Raw genomic sequence first — 12,182 nt, forward strand, 5'->3', positions numbered from 1 at the left:
AGATAGATAGATAGATAGATAGATAGATAGATAGATAGATAGATGGATGAATAGATAGATAAAATACAATATAATTAAATTAAATACTTATATATATATTTTTAATTATATTGTATTTTATCTATCTATTCATCCATCTATCTATCTATCTATCTATATATATATATATATATATATATATATATATATATATATATATATATATATATATAGATAATATAATATATTTAATTTGTAAAAATAAAATATAATATATATATATATATATATATATATATATATAATATTTTTGTTTTTACAAATTAAATATATTATATTTTACATAATATATTTAATTTATATTATTTCATATAAATAATATTATATTATATAAATATTATATTATATAAAAATGTATTGAATTATATATGTTACCGACAATGTGTGAAATCCAGTATTTTATAGAATGCCTAGGAAATATGTAGAATGTCTACAATCGAATGTCAAAATGTGAAATGATTGCTACTTTATACATTGACTAGGCATTAGAATGCAGATTTGCCATGCGGTAAAGTACATATCTGGCCTACCCCCACCATTTTTCCTGTCACTGATGTTAGCAGTGGTGCTTGGGTTGTTGTTTGATGATAGCAATCGAAGCAAGTGAGTGTTAAACATTAGATTATGTTTATATAACTTTACGTTTAATATTATTTTATTATAATATTACATTTTATATAATTATAATAATAAAGATTTTATTATTTATAATTTAAGATGTGTTTTTAAGTATATATATATATATATATATATATATATATATATATATATATATATATATATATATATATATATATATATATATATATATTACATTAGAAATAATTACAATATAATAATAATATTAAACCTTAGGAGTTTTTACTTTTTAATTTATATTATAAGAAAAATATGAATGAATAAACCTTTCACAAGAGAGAGAATCATTTTGACTTCAACTCTATATATTTCTACACACATATGCAAGCTCAATGATCATCTCACTGTTTGATTGTTTTTTAGGAATAAAATTATTGTGCCTGCATTGACCAAACACGTGGATGATTTAATGATGATCAGAAATCTCTCTCCATTGAAACATATTATTGTTTTATTATTGTTATTTTTTGTTTATGATTCGGCTCTAATACTCTTAACAAAATCAACACATAAAACACACAGAATTTAGACATAATTTTGTGAAGAAATAGTAAAAAAAAAGTGACACTCTACAACAATAATAACTCATATTTTTACATTACTGTGAGGGTTGTTATGGGGTGGACATTAATAAAAAACAATTAATAGGTAATTTAATAAATATTACAAAAATATAATGTACATTATCTGTATTTACATTACTTTGCAATGTTTAAGGTTGAGATAAGGGTAGACATTAATAAAATACAATTAATGGTTAATTTATTAAATAATATGAATAATACTCAATATAATATCTGTTTTACATTACAATGAGGGTTGGGTTTATGAGTAGATACTAATTAAATACAATTATTGCATAATTTAATAAATGATCTAAATAATTCTTGTAAACTGCCTCATATTTGAGCTTTACTTCTAGAAACAGACTAAGTTATTACGTTTGTTTTTCTTCTGAGAAGTTTTAGTTCGCGGAAAAGTGCGACAACTTCTGAAAACACAGGCCCGTGATGGAGAAAAAGTCTGAAAGCTCCTCTTTGATGGTGTTTTCAATAACATGGCGTGATATTTCTTGGTTCAGCCTAAAACAGAGCCTCCGACTGTGCCTCCTGTCAAACGCCTGACAGTTCGCAACCCTGACCAATCGCAATTTACTTCCTACATAACAGCCAAATTCTTCATTTTCATCAAAACGTCCTCTTTGTGTGTCAGAATAGGCATATTTAATTCATAAACAAACATTCAGTTTACTTTTGCAGATGGATCACGGGGGTTTCATAGTTTAAATGATTTGAAATATGGCAAACAAATCCGCCTGTCATCATTATAAGAGCTTGTAATCATGAGATTAAACATTAATTCTCTTCAAATTATGCTGTTAAAAACATTGGTGGCAGACATTGACTATGAATTTTGACTTTGCTACTGTATCATTTGACTCTCCAATGAACAACTCACTGATTCAAATGATCTGTTCAGAGTGAGTCTTCAGTCAACAACTCACTGATTCAACTGATCAATTCAGAGCGAGTCTTCAGTAAACAACTCACTGATTTCAACTGATCAATTCAGAGCGAGTCTTCAGTAAACAACTCACTGATTCAAATGATCTGTTCAGAGTGAGTCTTCAGTAAACAACTCACTGATTTAAAGGATCATTTCAGAGTTAGTCTTCAGTCAACAACTCACTGATACAAATGATTATTTCAGATTGAGTGTTCGGGAAACAACTCACTGATTCAAATGATCGTATCAGAGTGAGTCTTGGGTAAACAACTCCCTGATTCAAAATATCTTTTCAGAGTGAGGCTTCAGTAAACAACTCACTGATTCAAAGGATCTGTTTAGAGTGAGTCTTTAGTAAACAACTTGTTGATTCAAATGATCTGTTCAGAGTGAGTCTTCGGTAAACAACTCACTGATTCAAATGATCTGTTCAGAGTGAGTCTTCAGTAAACAACTCACTGATTTCAACTGATCAATTCAGAGCGAGTCTTCAGTAAACAACTCACTGATTCAAATGATCTGTTCAGAGTGAGTCTTCAGTAAACAACTCACTGATTTCAACTGATCAATTCAGAGCGAGTCTTCAGTAAACAACTCACTGATTCAAAGGATCATTTCAGAGTTAGTCTTCAGTCAACAACTCACTGATACAAATGATTATTTCAGATTGAGTGTTCGGGAAACAACTCACTGATTCAAATGATCGTATCAGAGTGAGTCTTGGGTAAACAACTCCCTGATTCAAAAGATCTTTTCAGAGTGAGGCTACAGTAAACAACTCACTGATTCAAAGGATCTGTTTAGAGTGAGTCTTTAGTAAACAACTTGTTGATTCAAATGATCTGTTCAGAGTGAGTCTTCAGTAAACAACCCACTGATTCAAATGATCTGTTCAGAGCGAGTCTTCAGTAAACAACTCAATGATTCAAATGATCATTTTAGAGTGAATCTTCTGTAAAAAACTCATTTGTTTAAATGATCATTTCAGAGTGAGTCTTCAGTAAACAACTCACTGATTCAAATGACTTGTCAAAGCATTTTCTCAAAACATGCATTAAAATAAAATTTGCCAACATAAATCAATCCACTAGCTGAAACACAAAGTTGTGGCCAAATGAAAACTCAAAATCATCCCAGAGTGGATGAAAACATCCCCAACAGCACATAAGGGTTAACTGTTAACTAACAGTTAGTAGTTAACTGAACTAATATTTTTTTATCATTCCACATTTATGAAAAAAATTAAGAAAAATCTGAAGAAAATAATGATATTTGTGCATGAACCATGGAACGTGTTTGTCATTAAACCTCAAACTGGAGCATTTGTATGTGTGTCTATCTGATGATCTCCAAATTACAGTAAATGAGCCGATTGCAGCTTTTAATCAATGGATCAATCTTGCACCGTGACCTGGTTACAGCAAAATGTGACCCTACTTATCTGTCTTCCATCTGCTTTTGCATGTCAGCAGGCACCAAGAGGATAAGGACAGGTAAAGATAACAGCAGTGACATTTCTGCTTATCTAATAGGGGTGTTAGGATTCTCTGAATTTACAATTCGGTTTAATATTTTGATTTATAATTAACATTTATAATTAAATTTATAATTAAAAAGTTAACAATTGAAATATAACAATATCAAACTGAGTTAAGGTAATAATAAACAAATTCAAAATTATACCACCACTAAAGTATATTTCTTCATATAAACAGGGCGGGCTTATAATCTAACTGTATGATGTATGAAGCGGTAGAGCTTTGCTACATAGCAGAAGGGGAGGGGCTACTGATAAAAGGGAAGGGGCTGATGATGAAGGGGAGGAACTGGTCATTAAGTTTGGGAAGAGCTTATGATGAAGGGGAGGAGTTGTTGATTAAGCTGTTGTTGAAGGGGAGGAGCGGATTATGAAGGCGAAGGGCTACTGAGGATGTTGGGGAGGGGCTACTGATTGAAGGAAAGGAGCTGTTGTTGAAGGGGAGGAGCTGAATATGAAGGGGAGGGGCTGATGATGATGGGGAGGAGCTGTTGGTAAAGGGAGGGGCTACTGACTGAAGTAAAGGAGCTGTTGTTGAAGGGGAGGGGCTGAATATGAAGGGGAGGGGCTGATGATGATGGGGAGGAGCTGTTGGTGAAGGGAGGGGCTACTGATTGAAGGAAAGGAGCTGTTGTTGAAGGGGAGGGGCTGAATATTAAGGGGAGGGGCTGATGATGATAGGGAGGAGCTGAAGGTGAAGAGGAGGGGCTACTGATTGGAGAGAAGGAGCTGTTCATGAAGGGGAGAAGCTGTTGATGATGAGGTGGAGCTACTGATTGAAGGGGAGGAGCTGTTGATGAAAGGGAGGAGCTGTTGGTGAAGGGGAGGGGCTACTGATTGAAGAGGAGGAGCTGTTGATGAAGGGAGGAGCTGTTGATGAAAGGGAGGAGCTGTTGATGATGAGGTGGAGCTACTGATTGAAGGGGAGGAGCTGTTGATGAAAGGGAGGAGCTGTTGGTGAAAGGGAGGGGCTACTGATTGAAGAGGAGGAGCTGTTGATGAAAGGGAGGAGCTGTTGGTGAAGGGGAGGGGCTACTGATTAAGGAGGAGGAGCTGTTGGTGGGGAAAAGCTGTTATTGAAGGAAAGGAGCTGATTACGAAAGGGATAAGCTACTAATCAATTAGAGGAGCTGTTGATGAAGAGGAGGGGCTACTGATTAAAGGGAAGGAGCTGTTGTTGAAGGGGAGGAGCTGATTATGAAAGGGATGGGGCTGATGATGATGGGGAGGAGCTATTGATTGAAGGGAAGAAGCTGTTGATGAAGGGAAGGAGCTGATTATGACGAGGAGGAGCTGTTGATGAAGGGGTGAAGCTGTTTATGAAGGGGAGGGGCTACTGATTTAAGAGGAGGAGCTGTTGATGAAGGGGATGGGCTACTAATTGAAGAGGAGGACCTGTTGATGAAGGGGTGAAGCTGTTGATGAAGGGGAGGGGCTACTGATTAAAGAGGAGGAGCTGTTAATTAAGGGGAAGAGCTGATTATGAGGGGCATAAGCTACTAATCAATTACAGGAGCTGTTGATGAAGGGGAGGAGCTGATGATGAAGGGGAGTGGCTACTAATTGAAGAGGGGGAGCTGTTAATGAAGGGGAGGGGCTACTGATTGAAGAGGAGGTGCTGTTAATGAAGGGGGGCTGATGATGATGGGGAGGAGATGTTGATGTAGGGGAGGGGCTTCTCATTGAAGGGAAGGAGCTGTTGTTGTAGGGGGGGGCTAATGATGATAAGGGGGAGGAGATGTTGATGTAGGGGAGGAGCTGATGATGATAGGGAGGGGCTGTTGATGTAGGGGAGGAGCTGAAGATGATGGGGAGGGGATGTTGATGATGGGTATGGTCTACTGATCTAAGGGATAGAGCTGTTGTTGAAGGGGAAGAGATGATTATAAAAGGGAGGGGCTGATGATGGGGAAGGGGAAGGAGCTGTTGTTGGAGGGGAGGAGCTGTTGATGAAGGGGAGGGGCTACTAATTGAAGTGGAGGAGCTGCTGTTGAAGAGGAATAGCTGATGATAAAGGGGGAGGGGCTACTGATTTTAGGGGAGGGACTTATGATGAAGGGGAGGAGCTTATTATGAAAGGGAGGGGCTGATCATGATGGGAAGGAGCTGTTGATGAATTGGAAGGGCTGCTAATTGAAGGCATAGAGCTATTGTTGAAGGGGAAAAGCTGATGATGAAGATCCCTCAATCCACCTTGGCTTTGTTTGAAACTATTTTCCTTTTTTTTTTTTTTTGGTCAATTAAAGGTTGCGAGACGAGTCAAGATGAAGGCAGAACTTCTCAGCGTTTCCGTCCTGCTCCTCTCCTACATCTGCTTGAGTGATCACATTTGTACGTACTGCGCTCTCGTGGTCTGCTTGGTGGTCTTGGCGAACACCTTGCGCCAGACTGAAGAAGGCCTGTGGGATGGTTTTGGCCGGGCAGTGCTGATAACAGGCTGTGACAGTGGATTTGGCTATCACCTTGCAAAAAAACTGGACCTCATGGGCTTCACCGTGTTTGCTGGATGTTTGTGTCCTGAAGGTCCTGGAGCTCGAAGTCTTGTGGAGGAAAGCTCAAAGCGAGTGAAGATCCTTCAGCTGGACGTGACCAATGAGGAACATATCAGCTCAGCCAAGGATTTTGTAGAAGCAAACTTGCCAGTGAAAGGTAACTCAACGCTGAAAGAACCAAATACAGGAAAATGCAGCAACAAAAGTCTTTCGTCCTTTAGATTTTGTTATTGGAGGACTTTAACCAGTGCTTAGTTTAAATAGTTACAAAGTAGTTATAATATGTTCAATGCATTGCTAAGAACTTGATTTGTACTCACTGGTTAGCACTGTTGTCTCACAAAAACGAAGGTCACCGGTTTGAATTCCGGCTGGGCCATGTGGCATTATTGTGTGTTTGTTCTGTACCTATTTATTCCGGTGATGTATAAATAGCAATATCCAAAAACTGACCCATAGGGCTGGTTTTGTGGTCCCGCGTCACCAAATTTGAATCCATTTTCAGGTCTGTATGCCGTTGTGAACAATGCTGGCGTCAGTGACTGGGGCGAGACGGAGTGGAGTACGGCTGAGGACTTCCAGAAGATGGCCGATGTGAACCTGTTCGGCGCCATCAGAGTCACCATCCCATTCCTGCCTCTTGTTAGAGCTTCTAAAGGTCACTGATTGCCTCTATTCTGACTCCTTTAATCCTTATTCTTTGCCGTTTCAAAATAAAAGTCCTGTCAGATTAACCCCAACATGCACAAAGTCCATCTCTGGCTTTAATCTGCATTTTTGTGAAACTGTAAAAACGATATCAAACAGACGTTTGACTGCAGTTTGTTGGAAAAATGAACACTAGGGGGCAGTATGACAACATCTTTGGTTATTATCAATATATAAAAGATTATTTACGTGAAGTTCTTTGCGTAACACCAAATAAATATCAGAAAATAACTTAACGCTGTCTATGATTTGCAATGAACAGGTTTGCATCGCTTATCTATTTCCATATGGACACTTTTCTGGTGTGGTCAGTTTGTATGCTATTGTGCTTGTGCTGTTCGAGTTCAGAGATAAAATCAATGTAAAATCAAGGTAAAACTACATGGTCGTAGAGCTCATTTCTCCTGCATCTGCTTCTCTTACATCTGGTTTAGCTCAGTGGTTTGCTAGCTATTTCAGAATTGCACAAATGTAGACAGCACCCTCTAGTGGATTTGGCATCTGAAACGTACAACAAAACGTACCCTGAGTAGCTTTATTTCAGATTCGCACAAATGCAGACAGCGCCCTCTAGTGGGCGCCCCTAAAACGTAAAAAAAACGCACCCTAAGTAACGAATTTCAGATTCACACAAATGCAGACAGCTCCCTCTTGTGGATTTGTCATCTGAAACATACAACAAAATGTCCCCTAAGTAACATATTTTTTATGTAGCCAGCGCCCTCTAGTGGATTTATCGTCTGAAACGTACAACAAAACGTACCCTAAGTAACGTATTTCAGATTCACACAAAAGTAGACAGCGCCCTCTAGTAGATTTGTCATCTGAAATGTACAAAAAAATGTACCATAAATAACGTATTTAATCGTAGACAGCGACCTCTAGTGGATTTATTGTCTCAAACCTACAACAAAACGTCCCCTAAGTAACGTATTTCAGATTCGCACAAATGTAGACAGCGCCCTCTAGTGGATAAGTCATCTAAAACGTACAACAAAATGCATCCTCAGTAACGTATTTCAGTTTCACACAAATGTAGACAGCGCCCTCTAATGGATTTGACATCTGAAATGTACGAAAATAATAAAGTTAATAATGTTAATTAAATAATGTTAAATATTTTTGTTTTCTGTAGACACAAAAGTATTATTGTAGCTTCATAATATTCCGGTCATATTGTGAATATGCGCCCTCTAGTGGATAAAATTACATACTGTACCTTTAAAAAATTAGACATGCATCCTCATGAAGGGGTTCGTTAGTTGTTTCAATTAAATTTCAATGACACTTGTAATGATTTATTTTGTTTCTGCTTGACCCAACTTTGGGTTACGACAACCCAGCATTTTTAGAGTGCAGTGTTGTCGGAAACATGATTTTGAAGATTAAACTAACCTCCTTATCGAAATTATGAATAAAAATATGTATAATTTTGAATAATATTTAGATTTTTGCACTATATCGTTGACTACTTGTATTTACTAGTTAGGTACTAGCAATTACTATGTATTATTGAGCACACTTTAGTTGAAATACTAATATTCACTATTAAACAATGCACATAACCAACTTTTGAAATGATACTGAGCTTTTAAGCTTAATTTCTGAGAGGTTTGTATTTGTGGATGACTGATTTCCCTTAATTTCATGATTTATTCTCAGGTCGTATGTTGTATGTGTCCAGTATCTTTGCTTTCTTCAACTGTCTGAACATGGGAGCCTACAGCGTTTCCAAACGGGGACTGGAAGCTTTTGCGGATTGCTTGAGAATAGAGATGGCTGGTTTTGGAGTTCAGGTGAGAGCCAATCACTTACTCACTTTAAAGCTGACTGACTTCAGGAAGCAGTGTTTTGTTTTCTGTTATCGTTTTATTCATGATTATTACAAAATCTAACTTAAATCAGGTATAACAAGCACTCATATCTAAGGCCAGACTGAATTAGCATACATCTTTATGCAGAATTATTTTGAGAGTATAGTAACTAAAAACATACCCTGTGAAATAAAAAAACAATAACTTTTGCACATTATATTTAGGGTTTCTAAATGAAATACTATTAGATCCACTTATTTGGTAAATGAAGGACGTCTATCATATCAGTGGTTCTCAAACTGTGGTACGTGTACCACTAGTGGTACGCAGGCTTCCTTCTAGTGGTACACGGAGGAATTAAACATGTCATGTACGTGCTGCATATTTAAAAATTTATTAAAAATGATGTATATAATATGACATATAGCCTATATTTCTGAGGTAATCTGCCACGTTTTTTTAACTGTGCAGAGTTGTAGCTGCTTTACTGGGCCTACTACGCTACTGTATTTCAGTACTGCTCATTTTGGTGGTACTTGGAGAGACTATTTTTTTTCTGAGGTGGTACTTGATGAAAAAAGTTTGAGAACCACTGTATCATATAATACATCTAATAAAATAATGAACTTATTTCTTTACAAACTACTGTAAATAAGTCATACAAACATCTGCATATTGTCCAATAATATTACTAAATATACAAACTGAATAAATCGAAATAAAAAAATACGTTTAAAAGTAAAATAAATAATAATTAATACAGTACGTATAAATAATACATGTATTGATAATGTCAAATGACCTTTTTTAAACAATGATTAAACATTTTATTTATACATACATATATGCATAAATAAAAAGAATAGATCATGGATAAATGCAAACACAGGAAAAAAGTTTGTTTAATGTAAAAAAAGTAAATAAAAATTAAATAAATAAAATAAATGATTTATTCAATGAAAAAATTGTAATAATAATAAATAATTAAATAAATAATTATAAATAATAAATTAATAAAGAAAATACACAATGTATTTAGATGATATGTAATATTTCTGTAAGGGTTTTCTCTTTTTTATTATAAATGTTTGTTTTTTATTTAATTAACTATTTTTATTTAATTGTTTTACATTTTAATTTACTGTACATTTTATTTGATTTTTATTTAGAATTTTAATGTAATTTTCAATTTTTATTTCATTCAATTTTTTTATTTCATTTGTTAATTTAATGTAAATTTCAGTTTATTTTTATTTTATTTATTTAAGTTTTTAATAATATGTAATTTCTTTTTAAATTTGTCATGTGATATTTTACTTCATTTGATTTCACAGGTCAGCATCATCCAACCTGGCAACTTCGGAGCGGCCACAAACATTCTGCACAAGAAAACCCCCAAAGACATATGGGCTGAATTTGATGACGTGCGTAAACAAACGTTCAACCAGAAATACATAGAGGAAGCGTGTGAGTATTTTTACTCCATGTGTAATTCAGGCTTTAAGGATTGCAGCATGGTAATAAACGCCATGCTGCACGCTCTCACCGCGGGAAAACCCAGACACCGGTACCTGCTGGTCTCCTGGACCGACCTGTTATTCTTCCACCTGTGCCCTGCTCTGCCATCCTTCATCACCGATTATATCTTTCATTTCAGCTCCATGTATCACAAGCGCAAGGTAATGCTTTACTCAGAGCATGAGCTGAATCACAACCAGAACATCGCAGCTCAACATACATAGAAATATCATAATTCATCTGTACATTTCACTGCTGTACGCAAAGAAAGGTCACATTTAGTCTCTAATGTGGTAAACAATACAGTTATTACAGTATTTATTTATGTTATTTAATGAAAATGAAGTCGTTTATTGTTAGTTAGTGCATTAACTACTGTTAACAAGGACAATTTTGCATTAAATTATGATTAATAAATGCTGTACAGGTATTGTTCATTATTAGTTCATGATAGTAAATATGTTAAACACAAGAAACTTATGAAACTTTATTGTGAAGTGTTACTTATAGAGCAGACTGAAACTGTTTTATTATTATGAACATGTGTCTACTTTTCTATTTCTTTGTCTGAATAAAAAAAAATAGTCAACAAATGAAGCTTATAAATATCAATAAAATTGAAATGGCAATCGTTTTCAATGGCGTTTATACGTGTGCGGATATATTGAGCTTGTTGTACAGGTTCAGATCTTTATTAAGGTGCATATTTTATTTGCTTTGTGTTAATTTTTTTTTATAATATTTACACTGTAAAAAATTATAAGATCAATTAGTACTGTCAGCAAATGTTTTTAGGTCATTGTAGCTTATTAAAATAAGTTAATCATGTTCTAACGTAATTTTAAGTATGCAAGCTGTCATAAGTCAGTTTAACATTACATAAGTTTAATGGAGTCAAAGGGTTAATTTTATTCAGCTTAAACATTTAAGGCAACCTGTTTTTTTTTTTTTGTTTGTTTGTTTTTTGTTTGAGTGTATTCATTTTAGTATCTCCACTCACTTCCTATGGGACAAATGATGGAGGTGGATTTAAAGAGAAAAATCAAGTTGTGTGTAAGACATTGAGCATATTGTAGAAGGACCATCATTAAGGTATATGATTGTAAGCGTTGTGTTGGATTTATTTATTCTTGATGGTCAAATAAATGAAATGATTTAATTTTGAGAATTTGCCATTCATTGCTAGGTGCCCATTCTGTGACAAGACAATTTTATTTTTAATATTGTTAAATATTATTATTATTATTATTATCATTTTTATTATTATTATTATTATTTTTTTTTTATTATTATTATTATTAGTGTTATATTATTATTATTATTATTTTATTATTATTATTATTATTATTATTATTATTATTATTATTATTATTATTATTATCATTTTTATTATTATTGTTGTTGTTGTTGTTGTTTCCAAACAAATTAATCAATTAAATGTTAATCACTTTTTACAGTGTATTATTATTTTCATTAATATTATTATTATTATAATTATTATTATTATTATTATTATTATTATTATTATTATTATTATTATTATTATTATTATTATTATTATTATTATCATTATTATTATTACTATTATTACTATTATTATTAATATTATTATTTTTTTACTTTTACTATTATTATTATTATTATCATTACTATTATTATTAATATTACTAATTATTATTATTGTTATTACTATTATTATGATTGTTATTATTATTATTATTATTATTATTATTATTATTATTATTATTATTATTACTACTACTACTATTATTAATAATATTATTATTACTATTATTTTTTTTACTTTAACTATTATTATTGTTGTTACTATTACTATTATTATTAGTCTTATTATTATTATTATTACTATTATTATTATTTTTACTTTTACTATTATTATTATTACTATTACTATTATTATTAATCTTA

The 12,182-nt window shown here is 33.6% G+C and overlaps 1 protein-coding gene across 1 annotated transcript in view; it reads left to right on the plus strand.

Annotated features, from left to right (window-relative positions):
* zgc:113142 overlaps positions 1-11,414 on the plus strand; it is a 13,604-nt gene extending 2,190 nt beyond the window's left edge. The window contains 4 exon segments of the mRNA NM_001012488.1: positions 5,968-6,370; positions 6,719-6,871; positions 8,584-8,717; positions 10,070-11,414. Coding sequence (NP_001012506.1) covers positions 5,986-6,370; positions 6,719-6,871; positions 8,584-8,717; positions 10,070-10,477 — 1,080 coding nt within the window. The 5' untranslated portion in view covers positions 5,968-5,985 and the 3' untranslated portion in view covers positions 10,478-11,414.
* Positions 11,415-12,182: the final 768 nt, after the last annotated feature.

Source organism: Danio rerio, chromosome 17, assembly GCF_049306965.1.
Source record: "Danio rerio strain Tuebingen ecotype United States chromosome 17, GRCz12tu, whole genome shotgun sequence".
NCBI classification, from domain to species: domain Eukaryota; kingdom Metazoa; phylum Chordata; class Actinopteri; order Cypriniformes; family Danionidae; genus Danio; species Danio rerio.